Source organism: Mandrillus leucophaeus, unplaced genomic scaffold (genome assembly GCF_000951045.1).
Source record: "Mandrillus leucophaeus isolate KB7577 unplaced genomic scaffold, Mleu.le_1.0 Scaffold4, whole genome shotgun sequence".
In the NCBI taxonomy this organism is placed as follows: domain Eukaryota; kingdom Metazoa; phylum Chordata; class Mammalia; order Primates; family Cercopithecidae; genus Mandrillus; species Mandrillus leucophaeus.
The window spans coordinates 1,815,839-1,836,013 of NW_012104253.1; the positions used below are offsets into that span (position 1 = coordinate 1,815,839).

Below are 20,175 nucleotides of genomic sequence, written 5' to 3' on the forward strand. Positions count from 1 at the left end.
TCTGTTCGGTTGTCCCTACGTCACTCGCTCCTCCCAGCCTTTACTGAGTGCTCCCTGCCCGCTTGGGAGCTGGGAACCCAGAGCTGCAGTCAGACTGCTCTCCAGAAAGCCAGGCTCCTGTGTCCCGTTGGCCCCTGATTTGACAGCTCCACTTGAATGTCCAAAAGACAAATGTGCTGAAACCCCTTCTCCTGATCTTTCCCCCAAATGTGCTTTTTCCCTGTAGCTTCCCATGGCCTTCCCTCCGGGGCAGGCAACTCCGCCGACTGCCCAGGCCCCCCGTGGACCCTTCCTTCATCTCACAGGGGCTTCGCCTTCTTGCCTCCTACATCCTCCTCACCTTGCCTAAGTCACCACAGATGGCCTCCTCACTACTGTCCCTGCTCTGCCTCTGCTCCCTCCTGGACAGAGGGTCTGCTTCAAACCGTTGATGTCACTCCAGGCCGCATTCACCCAAGTCCCCACCCTCAGTCACATCCGAGGTCGGCATGCTTTTCTCTAAGGGCCCGACAGGAAATATTTTAGGCCCCGTGGCCGTGGGATGCTGGTTACACTCCCCGCTTTGCTGCAGTGTGAAAGCAGCTGGAGGCAACACAGGAACCACATCGGGGGCTGCGTTCCAGTAGAACTGGGGACACTAGAATTTGAATTTCACATCATTTTCATATGCCATGAAACATTTTTTTTTCAATTATTAAAAAATATAAAAACTGGGTGGGTGTGGTGGCTCACACCTATAAACTCAGTGCTTAGGGAGGCCAAAGTAGGGTCACTTAGGCCAGGAGTTTGAGACCAGCTTGGGCAACGTAGGCAAGACTACTCCCCCACCACCCCATCTGTTTTAAAAATCAGCTGGGTGTGGTGGTGCGTGCCTTTAGTCCCAGCTGCTTGGGAGGCTGAGGCAGGAGGATTGCCTGAGCCTAGGAAGCTGAGGCTACAGTGAGCCAAGATTGCACCACTGCACTCCAGTCTGGGCTACAGAGCAACACCCTGTCTCAAAAAACAAACAAACAAAAAACAAAGAAACCCAAATGTAAAACCATCCTTAGCTTACAAGCCCCTCAAAAGCAAGCAGCAGGCAGGTCAGAGTGTGAGGCCTTGGAGCTAGAGTAGGAGGCCGGAGGCGTGGGCACCACTGCCCGCCAGCCCTTTGCCACCCACACTCCTCAGCTCGCAGTCTGCGTGCTTCAGGTTCCCCCTGAAGGTTTGGCCTCCGCCGTGGGACTCTCGTGAGCAGCCACTCCCTTGGGGTGTCTGGGACCTGGTGAATGTGTCCCAGTCACATCTCATGGTCAAGAAATTGTATTAGCCAAAAGCAGTACAAAAGAGCCTCTTTCATTTTTCCTAATTTCCATAAAGGGGAAAGCATTTTATGTCCAACTGGCCTCTGTTCTGTTTCAAGAAACAGTCCCTAAAGCAAGAGGAGGACCATCCCAAGAGACAAGGACCGGCCTACGTCATGGAACTGCCCAAACTAAAGCTTTCGGGAGTGGCCAAACTGTCGTCTTACTCCAGCCCCACGCTGCAGTCCGCGCTTGAATCTGGGACAAATGGAAGAGCGCCGGTGCTGAGACCCTTGAAGTGCATCCCTGCGACCAAGAAGGTAGCACGGAGCCAGCTTCTCCGGCGGCTGTGCTCTCCCGCCCTGCCCAGGCCGCCACTGAATTTCGTGTCTGTAATTTTTCTTTGACAGACAGATCCGCGGAAGGACCTTAAGCCTGCCCCGCAGCAGTGTCGCCTGCCCACCATAGTGCGGAAAGGCGGAAGATACTGAGCAGCACAGTCGTCTCGACTTCCGGAGGCAACACCAGGCCCAATCGGGCCAGGCCTGGGCGATCTGCCGTTGAGACGCCACGGAGGGCTGGGGACGCACCTGCGTCCGTTTCGCGCTGGCTGGGGCTCTGGGTGCTGCCCTGCGCCCCACCGCACCCGCGGCCCGCGCAGCTGCCCAGGATGTTCTGGGCTAATACATTTGTAAAACCACATTCTAGGGTTTTCTTTCATTTTCATTAAGAATTTGAGGCAGGGAATATTTTGTAACTTTGTATATGAATCAAAACAAGCAGGCATTTCTGTGATCAGTTGGGCGTGGTTGGAAGGTGGGCCCTGCGTGTCCCCTCCCAGCGCTTTTCTGGCGCTGCTGGTCAGTCGTGGAGCGCACCACCTCTTACCAGTGACGCTACTGGACACCCCGACTTTTATTAAAGAATAAGCTGTCGTTACAGTATTGCATTTTAGTATTCTCCGAGTCCAACATGTGTCCTTACCAGCCATTCCTTTATTTTAGCTTTTGTGGGCACATGAGGGGAATTGATTTTGTTAGGAAGGCTTTGATGTGGCTTAATTTTTTTTTTTTTGAGGCGGAGTTTCGCTGGTTCCCCAGGTTGGAGTGCAGTGGTGCGATCTTGGCTCACTGCAACCTCCACCTCCCGGGTTCAAGGGATTCTCCTGCCTCAGCCTCCAGAGTAGCTGGGATTACATGCATGCGTCACCACGCCCGGCTGATTTTTTGTATTTTTACTAGAGATGGGGTTTCTCCATGTTGGTCAGACTGGTCTCAAACTCCTGACTTCAGGTGATCCTCCTGCCTCAGCCTCCCAAAGTGCTGGGATTACAGGCATGAGCCACTGCGCCCGGCCTGGTGTGGCTTAATTTTCATTTGAAGAACCACTCAGGAAGGAGCATACACAGGCATGTCCTTGGAGCCCTGTGTGCTCCTCAGTGACCAGCCTGGCAAGGTGGTACGGGGCACAGGGCAGGCCTGCAGGGTCTCTTCTGAGCACAGGCTTCAAGGTGACCACGTTGTCATTTTAGCTCCTGGTGCCCACCTGTCTCTGGGGAGTATGGAGCCCTGCCCCAGGCCTGCCAGTGGGTGCTTTGAGCTATTTGCCGAGTGCCAACAATAAGTTGGGTACCTTGTGTCCTAGAAAAAGAAACCTGCTTCCCCGTGGGGATGGGATGGGAACATTGCAAAGAAACTGGCACTGGCCGGGCTGCTGGGCACAAGAAAAGTCCTAGTAAGTCCTCGTTTATCTTGGAAAGTAACTTAGTAATTGGGTCCTCCTTTTTTTTGTCATCTTCCCAAACTTATGAGATATTTTTGAAAAAAGCTAAATTTCCCGGGCTAGTGTTTAGGCCTCCTTGTTCCTGTGTTGAGACAAATCTGTGACACCCACCCTTCATGTGCTGTCCAGTGGCTCTGGCCCCAGCCCCAGGCCATCTGACACGACAGTGGACTCTGGGCCATACGGAGGGAGGGCAGGCTGGAGGAGGAGGAAAGGGCTGGGAGCGTGGGGCAGCGAGTCCATAGGTACAGGTGCCCGGTCTGTGCCACATGGGGGTCAAAGGAGCCCAAGAAGAAGGGCAGATTACAGCCCGGAAGTGAGGCTTGCCATAATGTTCAGAGCAGGCCTCTCCCTGGGCTCCTTTTAAACCCATTTGAGACCCTGGTGCAGCCTTCAGGGCTGCCCTTGCTGTAGGGGAGGTGTCTGAGCAGGGTGGGTGGCACCGTTCTGCCTCCACAGAGGGCCTGGGAGTCCCAGGGGAGTCGGACACCAGGGATGTGGGCAGAGCCCAGCAGCAGGGAGGGCTGGGGGACTGAAGGCTGGGGAGGTAGGGGTGGGGGTGGGGCGCACAGGTCACAAGAGAGGGACCTGTGGGTAGGGGAGTGGTGGCTAGGAGGGGCGTGCCCTGTCCCCGGGCCTGGCTTCAGTGTCGGGCATGTAAACGGATTGTTTGTGTACTTGGGAAACGTGTTCTTCCCTTTACATCTAAAAATATGAAGGGAAAGTCTTGACAGTTCTTCTGCAGGCATTTTTGAGAAAGCAAGTGTGGTCTGCAGATGCTGGTGCCCCGGACATCAGCTGCGCTGACTTCTGTCACCCTCCTCGTGGTGGGGGCAGCACGGCTGGGGGCTCTCTGAAGGCAAGAAAGTCCCTAAAGCAAGAGGAGGACCATCCCAAGGCCCGCCGCTTGAGGCCCTCCTGGTTTTGTTGGACTTGGACATAAACGCTCTGAAGCAATGTAGAGCCCCCGGCACGCCAGGGCCCAGGGCAGCTGGGCCTCCAGGATGGAGGTGAGCAGGGGACCAGAGCCCAGCTCCACAGGCCCCCTCCATGGAGGAGTGACGGGGGTCTGTGGCGCACAGCAGGGTTCCCACATCGGCTTCCCAAGTCCAAAGGTGGAGATTCCGAGGGTGATGATTTCCTGCAGATTTGGAGAAAAGGGAAATCCTGCCGGCCACCCTTGGACTTCCTGCCCTGCACTTGGGCCTCGCACCTGCCTGCTCTCGGCAGCAGGCGCCAGGATCCCCAGGCTGCCTTAGCTGTGTGTGGTTCCCTGTGTCTGTCTGGGCCCTGTGATGGGGGCCAGGGCTGAGGGCAGAGGGGCCAGGCTGGCTCAGCCCATAGGAGGCCACCTCACCCTGCTGCCGCCTCTGCCGCCCCAACTGGAAAGCTGGCCGGATTATTTCCATTCTTCTGTGCAATGCAACTGAAGCGCTTGAATTATCCCCACAGAACCCAGAACGGAGGCAAGGATGAGGCCTCAGCCATCCTCCTCCCCATTCAAACACGTTCATCCCACAATCCTCTGCTGAGCACCTGCGCTGCACTGTCGCCCTTCTTGTGCGAGCCTACCCTCGTCCACCCACCTCACCCTCCTGACCTTAAAGAAGACACTAGGCAGAAGCACAGGGGAGCCACTCTCCACACTGGTGGGGCGGGCCTTGCGGGGAGAAGCAGTAAGCAGCCATCTCCGTCAGCCATCTCCGTCTGGCACTCAGATGTGCATGCCTTCATGTGACAGGCAGCAGCAGTGTGACCGTGACCTCCTGTCTCCTGCTCTGCTGCCCCCACAACTGCGGTGCAGCCAGCCTGCCACGAGGCAGCTAGAGTCCAGCTAGACCCACCCCTGGCGTGGCCGACCTCTTCCTGGCTTTCTCTGGGCCTAATCCCGTGAGGAGCGTGCATTCTTCAACGCCGGAAGTGTAAGGAAGTTCAAGGCAAGTGAGAAAAACCCAAATCGTCCCAGGGAAGCTCGTCTTTCCAGGGCGTCTGAGTGAGGGCATGACCAGCCTTGATGCTGCCTCACTGCCATCTGCCCAGGGCCTGCTGAATGCTTGAGTCCGTGGTGACAGTGGTGGGGACAGTTATGAGGCAGTCAGAGTTTGGAAGTCATCTTGGCCGACTTGGCTACAGAGCAGTCTTAGGAACAGCGCCATAAAAATAAAGATTTATTCCTGGCACAGATGCATCTAGAGTAAACTGGGGCATATCTGACAGCGTTAGTACTGTGATGGCCAAATGCAAAGTGCACTCCAGAACCAGCGAAGGGTGACAGACTGGGCTGAGGCAGAGCTAGGACTACCCATCTCGAGTGATACCATCTCGGGGCCAGCAAAAGTTTTGGACACAGCTGGGTCATCTGACCAAACTGCTCAAGTCTTTACGTAATTATTGTCCTGGTATTAAATTTCCACCTGCCACTTTCCACAAACAGGAAACAGAATAAGGAGATGACCAGGAAGATTGCCAGATTAAGAATTCTAGACTTGGCCAGGTGCGGTGGTTCATACCTATAATCCTAGCATCTTGGGAGGCTGAGGCAGGAGGATCGCTTGAGCCCAGGAGTTTGAGACCAGCCTAGGCAACATAAGGAGACCCCATCTCTACAAAATACCAAAAAATTACTCAGGTGTGGTGGCACACATGCGTGATCCCAGCTACTCAGGAGGCTGAGGTGGGAGGATCACTTGAACCCAGGAGGTTGGGGCTGCAATGAGCTATGATCGCACCACTTCATTCCAGCCTGGATGATAGGTGAGATTCTGTCTTAAACAGAAAATAATTTTAGACTTATTTTCAAAAGTAGTTCCTTCTGACTTCCAAATACACCCGCGGTTCACTGTAGCTGTTTTGGACCCTCCTGGGTTTGGCTTCCTGTGTAACTGACAGCACCTAGCAATCAGTACTTTAAGATGACAGAAATACCAAAGTACCTAAAATGTGCTAATATTTTAATACAGAGGTCACTCTGCATGTGTCTGATTTATCCATTCTGATTCTTTCATTTAGAACAGCAAGTCTTAGTGTCTTGTATTTCTCTTTCTAGAAGACTCACACCATAGTTCATGGCCCCGTGATCCAGAGGCCCTGCTGGGGCCTCTGAGTGGGGCAGGCTGAGAACTCAAGCCGTAACTAATCTCTCCCCTGAAGAAAACTAAACTGAGGGCTCAGATGATGTGAAGTTTTCTGTGGCTGCATTCATACAAATGGTGAAAATGTAGCATACCTCCCCTCAAAAGCCCGAAATTAAAGACATGCCCCCAATTTAATGTGATCAATTACAGAAATAGGTTTCAGACACTTCATGGTTTAAAGTCTCACAAAATAAAGCTTTCAAAGGATCCAGTTGTATATGATTTTTTAAAAAAATAAACATTCTTCTGCTTGGTAGCTGCACATTCTGTTGCAATTCTAGTAACTCGTTGAGCAGGTGTGGGATGCCCTAGGCTCATAGATGCTCATGAGCTGGTTCAACCAAGTAAGAAAAATCTCAGGTAAGGCCGGGCAGGGTGGCTCACACCTGTAATCCCCGCACTTTGGGAGGCCGAGGCGGGCGGATCATGAGGTCAGTAGATGAAGACTATCCTGGATAATACGGTGAAACCCCGTCTCTACTGAAAATACAAAAAATTAGCTGGGCGTGATGGCAGGCGCCCATAGTCCCAGATACTCAGGAGGCTGAGGCAGGAGAATGTCATGAACCTGGGAGGCAGAGCTTGCAGTGAGTTGAGATCACGCCACTGCACTCCAGCCTGGGCGACAGTAAGACTCTGTCTCTAAGAAAAAAAAAAAGAAAAAAATCAGGTAAACAGTTTGATTAGCTAGTTCATGTCCCACGTTCATACTCACTGTAGAAACTGTTATGTGTGGTCACAGGCTTTCAACGACAAAAGAAGGACTCGAAGCTGTAAGGAAACATGATCCTGAAACCCTGTGCACACGTGCAGCTGCCCACAGTGGCCACAGACAGGTGAGGCTGCGAGGCGGCCACGGAGCCCACGCCCTCCTGAGCCGTGTTCTTGAACATCCCGTCGCAAGTGTGACTGACGGGGCTTCTAGTAACATGGGGTGAAAAAGACAAAACAATTCCATACCAGTCAGTTCAACCAAAATGTACAGGAGAGACTAAGCCAATTTAACAGAAGATAAACAAGCGGTGTATTCAAGATAGTTTTAATATTAATTTTTTGTGAATTAGAAATATCACTCTTAAATGATGAAAATTACTAGTGAAGTAACTATTTTCCCCAATTGCAGAATTACATTATTTATACATATAATACAGAGTTGATTGCATTGGAAAATAACAGTATTAAACATCGACAGGTAAAAAGGGCATCTTCACACCGCACCTCAGAGGGCCGTGAGTCCTTTGTACCCATCTGCAAAGTAACTCCACCAGCATTCAACTATTTTTAAGTGCAAACAATTTTTTTAGATCTGTGATTGCAGCATCTGCCTTCCTGAATTACATTAAGTCAGAAAGTAACAATTTTCTGTATGAGTGCATTCAAGGTTGTCTTCTGACCACCTAAGGTATAGAAAAATCAGTGCAAAAACAGGAAAGCACTATTTATAACAGTTGAATTTCAGGGGATTTCTTGTCCAAGAAACATTCTATTTTACACTATGTATATATGTATATATTATATATATATGAGATTTAATTACATTGAATTTTAGAGTAAAAAGTAAGAAAACTCAATTTCTTATTTTTTACTGCAGCCCCAAAAGACCGATTTAAAATGGAAACAATTTCTTTGGGTGAGCAGTGGGAGCACGATGCTGCAGAGGGAGCCGGTCGCCGTCCACACGGCCCTCGTCGACGTCCACCGCCTGAGGTCTGCCGGCTGGCACGGCTCAGGCGCAGCTGGGGCTCCTCCTCGTCACTCCCTCGAGTCCAAGTCCCGGGAGGCTGTGCGCGCAGCAGTGGGGTCGCTACACTACAGTTCCACCTGGAGAACTGGCCTGGCTTGGGGATGACAATGAGCCCTGCAAACAAAGCAGTCTACATTAATCCAGCAAAACACCGGACGGGCGACAGCCACCATGCTTGCCCTCTGCCAGCAGCTCCATGTGGTCAAAACTGGTGCTGTTGGTGTGGAAGCCAGTGTGGGAGCAAACCCTCCACTTCATCTATTTAATTCCTATCCATATCACTGCGTTCAATTCCTAGAGAATTGGAACCCTGCTGGGTGCAATATTGTGGTCTCAACACTGTCCAAGAGAAGGGCAGGCAGGGCTGGCCTTGCCCCTGGGGGAGACAGTGGTTTCTCGGCACCTGAGGACAGGTTCTTCGGAGTTTCACTGACCCAAAGGTACAGGTGCCTCGTGGGAGGTGTTCAGCGCCTTCAGCCAGGGTTGAGCCCAGGGCCCCACAGTTCTGGACCGCACACCCAGTCCCTTGGAGCCAGGGGTTGCCTTCAAGGATAGAGTTCAGGGACACCTTTGAAAGGGCATTCTCTGCTGGGGGGGTTCTTGCTTTGCTGGGTGGTGCGACCATGGCACCCTCTGGCTGCAGCTGTCCACATGTGTAGGCCCCACAGGTAGAGGCAGGAGGGCCCAGGCCGAGGTGGGGGGAGCCCCAGAACAAAGGAGTCTTGTCGTGAGGCTGCGGCTGGGTGTGGAGAACGGATGTGGGGGCCAACCCACCAGGGCCAGCTGGAAGAATTGGGGGGGGGTGCTTCTGGCTCTTCAGGGCAACTCCTGCTGAGAGGCTCACTGGGGAGGGGAAATCTCACCCAGATTTAGCAAGACAGGCGTGAGCTTAGGTAAACCTAAGAGGGTTTAACTTCCCACACAGCAAAGAGTACTTCCATTTCTTTGCATTTACTATTGGGCGGCAGTTAAATTACATCAAGGCATGGCGTTCGTTTATGAAGAAGAACATTAAGATGGCGACAGTGCAGCCCCAAAGGTGCACATTTTCAGCTCTGGGAATGCAACTCAGCCTAAGCTGTCATGGAAGAAGGCTTTGGCTGATGAGTACTGCTTACAAATGACAAGCCTTTAACTCAAGCAAACATTGCTACCTTCTCACACACTGGACTTGTGTGGACACACGAGGGTGACAATCTGAAACTGCCATTCAGCCTCGCCCACACGCTGCTGCAGGAAGCCGGGAAGCAGGCTGTCCCGCTGGTCATTTCATCCGGTTTCTTCCCTTCACCTGAAATCTGTTCACCTAGACAAGCTCAGGAGCAAACGGAACGTGGCAGCTGCCCTGCTCAGAGGCTACAGGAGCGCTTTTCCTCTGGGACCCCTGAAAAGGGACAGAACCCTGTTTGTACTTGTGGAGGACCCCGCAAATGCCCCATACTTCTGGCTCAAACCCATCAAGGCTGTGGAGGTCAGCTGGGCAGCGGGTGGCTGACCGCACTTCTGCCACGGACAGTCTGGAGGAAGGAAGCCTGTAACACAGGACGCTCTGCCTTCATCACCGCGCGCACCCTAAGAAAGTGCTTTCCTCAAGCTACGTGGTGTCCAGGAGGTGACAATCTCCTGAACCAAGAGGCACCTCCCTTCCCCCCAGCCACAGAAAAGTCATCTACTCCTGGCAAGGGAGAAAGTGGTGGTGATCCAGCCTGGGGACAGACGGAGAGGGGCCACCTCATCTGGCAGCCACAGAGCCTCCCTCCCCTTTCACAGAGCGCCAGGTGGAGGCAAGTGCTGCTCCAGGTATGAGGCAGCCCTACCCACAGGAAGGTGGTGTCCTGTGAACCAATCCTGTGTTAAGTTTAGCTTCCCAGGAGCACATTTCACGACTTAAAAACAAGTGACAGCCAGCCCTGTGGGAGGCTAAGGTGGGGGGTTCACTGAAGCCCAGGAATTTGAGACCAGCCTGGCTAACATGGTGTATTTTTTGTATTCTACTAAAATGGTGTAGTCTACTAACATGGTGTAATTTTTGTATTCTACTAAAAATACAAAAATTAGCCGGGTGTGGTGGTGCACGCCTATCATCCCAGCTACTCAGGAGGCTGAGGCAGGAGATGGCTTGAGCCCAGGAGATGCAGGTTGCAATGAGCTACGATCCACTGCACTCCAGCCTGGAGCACAGAGCAAGACTTGTCTCAAAAAATGAAAATAAAAACAAGTGACATTAATTTTAATATTTTCTCTTTTTGGGGGGAGTCTCGCCCTGTCGCCCAGGCTAGAGTGCAATGGCACGATCTTGGCTCGCTGCAAGCCCCACCTCCTGGGTTCAAGCAATTCTCCTGCCTCAGCCTCCCAAGTAGCTGGGACTACAGGCGCCTGCCACCATGCCCGGCTAATTTTTTGTATTTTTAGTAGAGACGGGGTTTCACCGTGTTAGCCAGGATGGTCTCGATCTCCTGACCTCGTGATCCGCCTGCCTCGGCCTCCCAAAGTGCTGGGATTACAGGCGTGAGCCACCGCGCCTGGCCAATTTTAATATTTTCTTTAACTCAGGATGTTTCATAACATATTCAGCAATACAAAACTTATTAATGACTTTTTTGGTAAGAAGCCTAAGAGGTGTGCTGTGTGGTTGACACATTACGGCACATTTCAGGTTGGACTGGCCCCGGTTTACATACTCAGTGGCTGCAGGTGGCTCGTGACGGTCAGGAGGGACAGCACCCGCCCTTAGACGTCCTCTCACTGAGCGGGAGGCCGCTTTCCATCACTCCCAAGGGCGGGCGGGTGCTGAGACGCAGAGGTGGTGCCGCCACCAGGCTGCCAGAGCCTGATGTCAAGGGACACGCTGCTTCCACCCACTGGTCCCTACAAAGCCCTGCCCCTAGAAAGTGACCCAACCTGAGGGTTGCAGGTAGCTTCCTATTCTCCCATTAGCACAAAACAAATGTACACTACACTCATTCTCCAGTTTCTGCTGGCTAACGCCTTGATGCCAGCTGTGGTGGCAGCTGGGAGCCAACTAGAACCACCCTCATGCCCTCCACTGTCCCAGTCTCCACTGGGCCCACCTTCCAGAGACATCTTGAATCAACCGCCCTCCGCTCGCCTTCTGTAGTCCATACTGGCATAACAGGGAACTGGGGGTTCCCATTAGCAGGCCTTAGCCCTTTTCATGTCAACCCTGGTTAACAATTGTTTTAGAATGGATCGCCGTGCGGAGAATGTGCCCAGGATCAACACTCAGGGTCCCTACGCTGGAGCACTGGGGAAGCAGGTTGGCTACCGGTGAAAAACCCAAGAGGACCCCAGGGTGCTTGACCAGGGACTCCCTGGAGCCCGCCTGTCAGAGCAAAGGGGAGAACGGCGGTCTCTAAGAGGAGTTAACAGGAAGGCGAAGCAAAGACCCAGTGGGTCCGGCCTCCAGTTCTCCAGCAGTGAACCCAGCAAGCCCCAGGAGACGGGCCTGCAGGCACAAGCCCTGGAGTGCACTGGGCCTGCTGCGGCCCTGGGTTAGCATCAGTGCCAGGCATGCCCAGAAGCAGGGGGTGCGACACAGTGAGCCCTCCGGGTGGCAGAGAAGGGGCCTTGGCACCCTGCAGGCAGGTGAGGACTTGTGCGAGTCCATGAACCCGTCATCTTGCACCCATCACTTGCTGGAGATGGACTCGCTTTGCCGTGATGAACACTGGAGGCAGCAGAGGAAGAAATGCCATTCAGAAGAAATTAAATGGAAAAAAGCCACCTTGTTTCTGTCAGTCTGTGATTGAGTCTAAAGATTATCAGGTGGCAGAAGAGGAAGGCGAGAGCAGACACTTAGGCCCCCGTGGGAGGATCCAGGCTGCAGCTTCCCTCGAGAGCACGGTGGGAGGCGTGTTAGGTGTGGGGGATCCACTGCCCAAATGTTTATCCACGTCAAACTCCCAGTGGCAGGGACCCTGCTGCCCCAATCTGCCTGCGCCTCAGGGAGGGAGCGTGGTTTACCCTGTCCTCTGCTTCCTTTTCATGGGAGAAAAGGGGCAAGGCCCGGCCTGGCCAATGGAGAACCTGGCAAGGGGAGCCCACGCACACGTCACCTGTCCTCAGCAGCGTGCAGGAGCCGCTGGTCGGTCTGTGCACTGGAAGCAGGACAGCTGGCAGCTCCAGGCTTTACCAGTTGCCATCAGGCAAAGGAGTTCCCCAGGGAGAATCTGCACGGCGTCCCATCAGCCCCCACGCTGTGAGAGGAACGGGGCAAGCCTTGGCTCTAATACTTAGTCAGCTGCTCGGCTCTCCACAGTCACTGTTTCATTCCTGTAGAGATTTCAGTTCAAAATTAAGTGATAGAAAATACTCCAGCTCTTCGTTTGGGTTTGATTCTAATTTATAACACGAAGTTAAGAGAATTATCCCTTGTCGCACCAGAATATATAGGAAAAATATTTTGGTTCAAAACAATTTACAATAAAGCAGCAGGGCCACGTTCCTGCCCCTGCAGGTGCTGCTCAGACTGCAGATTCTGACAGCAAGACAGGACTGTGAGGGCCACAGGCCACATCAGAGGAAGGACATGTCCTGAAGCTCTGTCAGGCCCAGGACAGTCTCCTGGCTCTGGGTTCCGGGAGAGCTTCCCCTTCCGATGCCCACGACCCCGGGCCTGTGAATGTCAGAGAAGACAGAACCTCAAGGAGACAAATGTGGGATGTGGATGAGTGTGTGGGCTGGGCGCCAGCTCATCCCTCATCCACCTGGGACTGTTCAAAACCCTCTCTGGTCATTCAACTCCCAAGGTCACCCTTTCCAACCCAAACAAAAGTGACACGCAGACAGGCCCTGGGACCCGTTTTATTGCAGGCAGGCAGGCAGACTAGCACTTCTCTCCTGAGATTGTGGACAAAGTGCCACGAGACAGAATCTGCTTCTACACAGCCACAGCATCTGGGAGCTTGGTGCCAGCTGGCCGGGGTGCTGTGGAGGTCACCTCCACTGCGTCTCCCAGAGGAGAAGGCCAGCCTTGGCTCTGCACGTAGCCCCTGAGGCTCCAGTGCTGGCCTCTGTGGCAGGTGCTCCTGGGGAGAGCATGAGTTAAATGTTACTTGCAAAGCAATACCTTTTTAGAGACGGTGCAGGAACGATGAGAACTAGGACCAGGCTAGCCTGCTCTCGGAACTAGGACTTCCAGCTCGGAACACACTCCTTAACTGCTCACCTGCAAGACTCCCACCATTCTCATTACACAGAGCACGACAGAGAGGAACCAAAGCAAACCTGGAGAAAGCAGCCATGGTTTATTCAGGGCGTGCGAAGCCAGTCTTTAGATCACACAAGCGGCACGTGAGCCACAGAGCCGGGGACCCTTGGCACAGCCCAGGGATGCCGGGACCCATCTCTGCCCCAGACTTGCCGCGCAGTCTGGCCTGGGACCTCAGTTGTAGCTGGGCAGTGGACCACGTACCTCTGCCAGCTTTAACCTGTCCACTGACAGGTCACAGTAAGGGGCCACACTTCCCCCAGATGCCACTCAACCTGGCCTCTAATGAGAAAAGCCGCCCAGAGAAAAGGATTGTGCTCTTCAGACATCTGGGGAAAGACCACGCAAATGAAGGGCACAACCATTTAAGGGCTCCGCTGTGATCTGAAGGTGGAAAAGCATCAGAGAGAATGTGTGCAAGTCAGGAGGCCTTCATCGTGATCCCATGCACTGACGGAGACCAGCACAGGCCCGGGCTGTCACTGGAGGCCCTCCTGCTCCTGGGACCCACTTGGCCCTGCAATCCTCTCTGCTGTGTGGGGCAGGAAAAAGGGACCCCACTTAGTCTCCCTAAAGCCTTTCTAGCTTGAGTAACTTCAAGGAGGATTTTGCTCATGCTGCCCCCCACCTAAAAGGGGAGGCTGGTTTTGGAGGCCACTGACCCTGGAAGGGGTGGTGGGGAGCTGAGAGCCTCTAGGTGGTCTGTTCATCTCCAGAGACCCCTGAGCTCAGAATCCATTAATTCTGACAAGCAGCCACACATGGAGAAATGGCTATTTTTTCTTTAAGACAGAGTCTTGCTCTGTTGCCCAGGCTGGAGTGCAGTGGCGCCATCTCAACTCACTGCAAGCTCTACCTCCTGGGTTCAAGTGATTCTCATGGTGCCTCAGCCTCCCAAGTAGCTGGGACTACAGGCGCACGCCACCAGGCCCCGCTAATTTTTGTATTTTTAGTACAGACGGGGTTTTGCCATGATGGCTGGGCTGGTCTCAAACTCCTGGGCTCAGGTGATCCACCCGCCTCGGCCTCCCAAAGTGCTGGGATTACAGGTGTGAGCCATCCCACCCAGCTGAGAACTGGCTATTTTTATTTTTTTGAAGGTACAAACTAGTTATTTTTAAAAGACCAAAATGTCATGGTTTTCTTAAAAAAAAAAAAAAAACTTGCTGTCAACTTAAATAGTCTTTAGGGTTTAAAATCTACTCGGTGCTAGCCGGGGCAACATGGCAAGACCCTACATCTACGGAAATAAAAATACAAAAATTAGCTGCGTTTAGTGGTGTGTGCTTATGGTCCCAGTTACTCAAGAGGCTGAGATGGGAGGATCACTGAGCCCAGGAGGTCAAGGCTTCAGTGAGCCATGTTCATGCTACCGCACTCCAGCCTCGGCAACAGAGTGAGACCCTGTCTCAAAACACCCTGTTCAGTGCTGAGAACAGGGCCCTGGAGCACTCTTGCGGCGGGCGGCAGGCGGCGGGCGGCGAGCGGCGAGCAGCAGGCCCCACGAGGCCGCTTTTCAGAGCTGTAGGTCTGAATGTTGCCTCTGCTTTGGCAGCCCAGACTCAAGACAAAAAGTGCAGACAGTTCAGCGCTGGAGGCTCTGCCGAGCCAGCACTCCAGACACAGCACCATAGGAAGCTTCTGGGAGTTCCCGCCCGATGAACGTGCTAGAGGCAGAGCACAGGACTCAGCCGGCTGCCAACATGGAGAGGCAGCTGAGCGGGACCTGGATGTCTCATGACACAGCAGGGAAGTGACAATTAAATGGGAGCATAAGGGCCTGGTGAAGGGTTGTGTCTCAGGCCAGCTCGCCCTCACTTGTCACAGCTCAGGCAGGGGGGCTAGGCCTGCGGGTGCCAGGGCGCAGCTCAGATCAGCCACATCGTCTGTCAAGAGTGAGGGACAGTCTTTCATAGTAAGACAATGTAAATCGTGAGTTCTTCTCATCCCAAATGGAACGTCCCCCACTGCCCTGTGTAGGAAGCTAACTGCACCGACGACGGGCCTGGTGGCCACAGCAGGACAACCTCACGCCGGCACGAAGCCTCAAGCAAACACTCTTCAAGGTGAGGAGGAGGAGAACGCCGAGCTTCTAGCCAGGAAAAGAGCTCCTACAGCAAGCAGCCCACCTGGGGCGAGGGCAGGGAGAGCATCAGGACAAATACCTCATGCACGCGGGCCTTAAAACCTAGATGACAGGTTGATGGGTGCAGCAAACCACCATGGCACATGTATACCTATGTAGCAAACCTGCACGGTCAGCACATGTACCCCAGAACTTACAGCAAAATTTAAAAAAAGCAGCTTACCAGCCGCTACCTTCTCCGCTCTCCCAGCTGCCAGCCGGGTGGCTGGACAGAAGGTCGGATGTCCAGCATCCGGGATAGTGAGTCCATGTAACCAAAGCCAGCTCGTGGCCCAGGAAGACTTGAGAATGTCAGCATTCTCACTAAACAGAAGCCTCTCCACAGCTCAGCCGAAACGCCATCGACAGCCCTTCTCCCGGACTGGAGTTGGCATAGAGGAGGACCACATAAAACGGGATGTGGGACGCAGAACATTTCATCGAGTATGCTGCCAACTATGAGAAACACAGTCAGCTTAAGTCAGAGGGAGCAATTCCGGTGGCTGGCTGTTCTATAAACATTAACAAGGCCCTTAATTTTACAACGTTTAAAAACTTTTCTTGTTTTGGTTCACTGGGATTTTTAAAGCTTAGATGTGAAAATGACTACTGAAAATTATCTACATTTACAGTTCACTCACACACGTTTATTTAATGTCAATATACAGAGGACAGTCCCACAGTACTTCAGAATATCAAGTATGTAGGAAATGTAGTTAAGTCTCATTAGCTGTGACAGTGACAAGGGAACAGCTAAAAAACAAAGCTGTGAAACAGAAACATGATTTCCTTAAAATTATAAAATAACAATACTGATATTAAAGCTTCATTAATTATTGCAACAGTTAAGAATTTAATTTACCAATACTTCATGTTAGGAAGGCTCTTTATGAAATTTATTCAAGTTGTCAAGAAATTAGATGAAAATATAAAAAAGGAAATACATGTGAATTTGACTTTTGATTTTCACTCAAAATACCCATACAATTTTATACAGTGTCGCCTAACATAACAATCTTTAATAAACTCAAGTATACAGAAATGATAAAAATGCAGGAAATTCTTCTTTTACACTTTCAAATGAAGGGATAGTAATTTATGACACAAAGTTCGGGTAAGAGACGCAGAAATGAATAAAAAAACCAACATCAGAGAGGCAGTTTCCCTCTTCTGGAGGGCACGTTCTTACAGTCTGTAACTAGGCTCTGAGTTTCAAAGGTAACAGCTGAATAGAGTGCTTTTCAATATAAAGCCACAGACTTCACTTCCACCAGACTCATGTCTCCTCCCTCTGGGACATCACTTGGGGTCACTGTGGTGTGCACCTTGTTAACTTAAAGCAACACATGACAGTCCCAATCGGCCCGTGGCGAAGGGCGTGCTCCAGACAAGGGGGCCCTGCAGGTTGCCACCAGGGCGGCAGACTATCAACCTTCACCTTTGTCACCCAGACCAGACCGGAGGCGGCGTCTCCAGGTCACCCGACCCCTACCCACGCACGTGGACGTTCTTCACTGCTAAGGAGCGAACCCTCAGCCGAGGGCACACCGACCCTCATGGTGCAACCCCACAGTCAGAGGCTAATCCCTCCCCCATCCACCGGCGCCGGAGGCAGGGCAGGGCCGCCGGATCCCCCGCCATGCCCTCACCCACAGAGCTGGACGCCAGACGCTGTGTTCCATGAATCCTTCCCCAGAAAATCCACAGGTGAACTGCTTCTAGTTCTTCCTTGGGCAGTCACACATGCATGAGGTGGCGCTTGGGTTTCCGTGGATCCCTTCTCCAGCCGCCCGCACCCCCTAGGCTTTCTCCTCCTCACACTTTGAGCTCGCTCAACAAAGAAAGGAAATGTCTCCCTCCCCGGCAAGAGGTGATGAGGACCTTGTACTCAGGCAACTTCAGCACTAATTTCATACTTCACAATTTCTTTAATATTTAAAATGAACCCCAGGAAGTGGAGGAAATGGGGGAAACGGCTGCCTGGCCACGTGCCAGCTGGGCCCTGGGGGTGAAGTCAGCCAGTGGAGAGCCAAAACTCCTGTCCTGTCACTGCAATTCTTCCTCAGAATTCCTGAATGCCTGTGAGACAAGAATCATTGTGATAGCTCCTTTCTGATTCTCCACGCCTCCATTTCTAAGGCATTTGCCCTCAGTCCCCAGTTAAGGGTTCACAGAAGAACACTTCCAAATTGCTAGAAGGTTCAATCAGCACAAAAGAGAAATGAGATCCTTTACCATGATTTAAGCAAATTTCAACCCCGAGGTTATTGGTTATTTGTAAAGCATCTACTCCTGCACATGAATTTGCTTTTAAAAGAAGGCAAGCTTTTCCAAAGGCTCCCTTCTCCAGGCCTCTGGGGGAATTTTATTTCCCCTTCTGAAGAAGAAAAACGCCTCAGAGAAAGGCTCCAGGGCTGCCGGTGGTGTTTGGAAGCCTGCCCCATCACAGTAACGGCACAAACCTGGCTTCTTGAATTCCGGTGAAAAAGGCCAACCCAAGTAGGGTAAGTAGAGGCTCCCCTGGCCCTGGCCTGGCCCCTTCAGAAGGCGTCTGACACCGCCCAGGGCCCAGCTCACCCCCGTGCCGGGTGGGAGCGGGATTCTCCAGCCAGGCAGCATGCACCTGACTTTCATCTGAGCTTTTCATCTCTGTGGCTTGGTACACGCTGGAACAGTGATGCCGACTGAGTAGTTAACAGCCTCTTCTTGCCAAATGCTGTGTTTTATTCCAGAGATTAGGTTAGAAAAGATATTCTTGCTCATAATAATGTTTAGGCTGAAAAACTGAAAAATTTCAATGAGGAAGCTCAAAGTTTGGTGAGAAAAACACAAATATTTTCCCCAAATTTCTCTTAGGGTTAGCAGCGCGTGTTGTACCTTCCACACCTGGTATCAGGAACCACCGCTGCCGCCCCTCCCCGGCCCTCCCCAGGTCTGCGGGAGCCGTTACTCAGCAGCACAGCCGAGGAGGAGGGCGCCTCCCCGCCCTCTCTCCAGGGCCCTCTTCTCAAGCTGTCGGGCACCTTTAGTTCTGGTCTTGGAGAACACCTTGCATCCTGTCCTCCTGCCTGCAGAAGTGCTCTGCCGGCTGTCAAAGAAAGGGGCAGCAGTCAGAGGGGCAGAGTGGACGCAGAGTGGTGTCACCCTGCAGGGCCTGGGCCAGCCTGGGCTGAGCCAGGGGTCGGGCCATGCAGTCAAAGGCAGCCCCTCCCTAGGCTGGCACAGTGCTGTCCACTGGGCTCTGAACCCAGCAAGAGGGGCCTTGGGGAGGGCACGGAGACACAATAAAGGGGCCCCAGACAAGGTACCAGACAGACATTAAGGACAGTACACTCCTTGGCAAAAACTGGAAGAAAAAGATTGTGATCAAGCCCCCAATCCCAAACTGACAATATCACAGTGTTTAAAACCGGAGGTGGGAGGGGAAGACACACACAGGCCTCCATACTAGGTAGCACCCTTCAGAGCTGTTTTCAAAGGAAACACAACCTCGTCCTCTTGCCTCTCCCACCCCTGGTTCCTATCAGCAAATGACTCCTAAGTCACCTGTCAGTCAGTACACCCCTGTAATCCCTCTTTCATCCCAGCCACTGCGACTGAGAATGACAGAGAGCGGGGAGAAATCAGAGAGTACCCAGTCGGTCACGCTGGTTACTCGGGCCACACCCCCATGGCTTCCCTGTCCGTGGGACACACCTTCAGAACCGCAAGGTCGCCATAATGTCACCATAAATGCTACTTACCTGGGATCAGCCCCTCTCTATTTAGGCCAAATACTAAGTCCTGAATTTTGAAACTGCATACTCAATGCCTCAGAAGCATTTGAAACTGAATGTTTACAACTATGTAGGTGCATAAAATTGCACATGGAGGGTTCATTACTAATCTCTCCACATGACCCAATTTGGCCTCCAAAGCGGATGCTGTCCACAAGGATGGCTGTCATGGCTACCTTAGATCAGTTCACCTCTAGGAACAAAGGCCTGTATTCCACAGGTAAAGAGGATGCGAACATTCCTAGAAGTAGTGCTCAGGGATGTGAAAGGCACAGACAGGCGAGATGCACCTGAAGGCCGCTGTGGTTCCCAGGTGGCAGCATGCTGCCGTGCCATCACACTGAAGAGAAACCACTGCGTTAAGGCCCACGATGGGCACAGGGCGGGTGGCTCCACCGTGACATGTTTGCTGATGGGAAGCAGGCCTGGGGACCTGGGCCGGCTTTCCTGGGAGGGCTGCGTTAAGAGCACAGGGAGCGGCTGCTGCAGCTACCAGGGTCTTTACACTGCGGAGAAAGAAAAGCCACCAGGTCTTGGCTTTGCGGAGCCACATTCACCAGGCAAACCGGTGTAAGGGATCGTTCTCTCTAGATTTCATGACAAAGGTGTGCACACCAGAAAAACCTCAATGTACAAAACGAGTTAACAAGGAAGATAACCACCATCTTGACATGGAACATGGAGTTCAAGGGGCCATCTCACCCACTGTGAAAACTGGAATTGGAAAAGCAGCTCCCTGTGCAGCAGCAGGGAGTGAGGGTGAGACTGCGGCCTCCAGGGAGGCAGCAGAGCCCCCCACTGCCGAGGAAGCCACAGGCCACCAGGCCTTGGGCTGCGGCGCCGGGGTGGGAGCCACTGAGGACGAAGCCTAAGCACATGGCCAGCGTCGGCATCCCAAGAGTCATCCCGGAGCCACAGCTGCCATCCAACAACAAGGAAAGGGGAAAGCTGCACTTGTGCTTCCTCTGGGGGGTACTAAGTCCAAACAAGGCCCACGTAAGGGAGAAGTCGGAAGCCCTGGGGGGTCTCACAGAGCGGAGGAGTCACGTGCCTTTCTGACCCAATCCCCCTCCCCCACCGCACCTCCCCCCAGCAAAAAAC

General features: G+C 52.8%; 2 protein-coding genes across 9 annotated transcripts in view; one reads left to right on the top strand and one right to left on the bottom strand.

Moving 5' to 3' along the window:
- The window catches only part of MOK (MOK protein kinase), an 81,682-nt gene extending 79,445 nt beyond the window's left edge, over nt 1–2,237 (top strand). For all 3 annotated transcript variants that reach the window (XM_011991596.1, XM_011991597.1, XM_011991595.1), the window contains 2 exons: nt 1,403–1,603; nt 1,694–2,237. In XM_011991596.1, the coding sequence (XP_011846986.1) occupies nt 1,403–1,603; nt 1,694–1,774 (282 nt within the window). In that variant the 3' untranslated portion in view covers nt 1,775–2,237. The remainder of the gene's footprint in view (nt 1–1,402; nt 1,604–1,693) is intronic.
- Nucleotides 2,238–7,224: 4,987 nt separating this feature from the next.
- Nucleotides 7,225–20,175, bottom strand: part of WDR20 (WD repeat domain 20) — an 88,589-nt gene continuing 75,638 nt past the window's right edge. For 5 of the 6 annotated variants that reach the window (XM_011991606.1, XM_011991601.1, XM_011991600.1 and 2 more), the window contains one exon: nt 7,225–8,057. In XM_011991606.1, the coding sequence (XP_011846996.1) occupies nt 8,004–8,057 (54 nt within the window). In that variant the 3' untranslated portion in view covers nt 7,225–8,003. Of the gene's footprint in view, nt 8,058–18,323; nt 18,387–20,175 lie in introns of those variants that run through there. The other variant, XM_011991604.1, reaches the window with a different exon arrangement.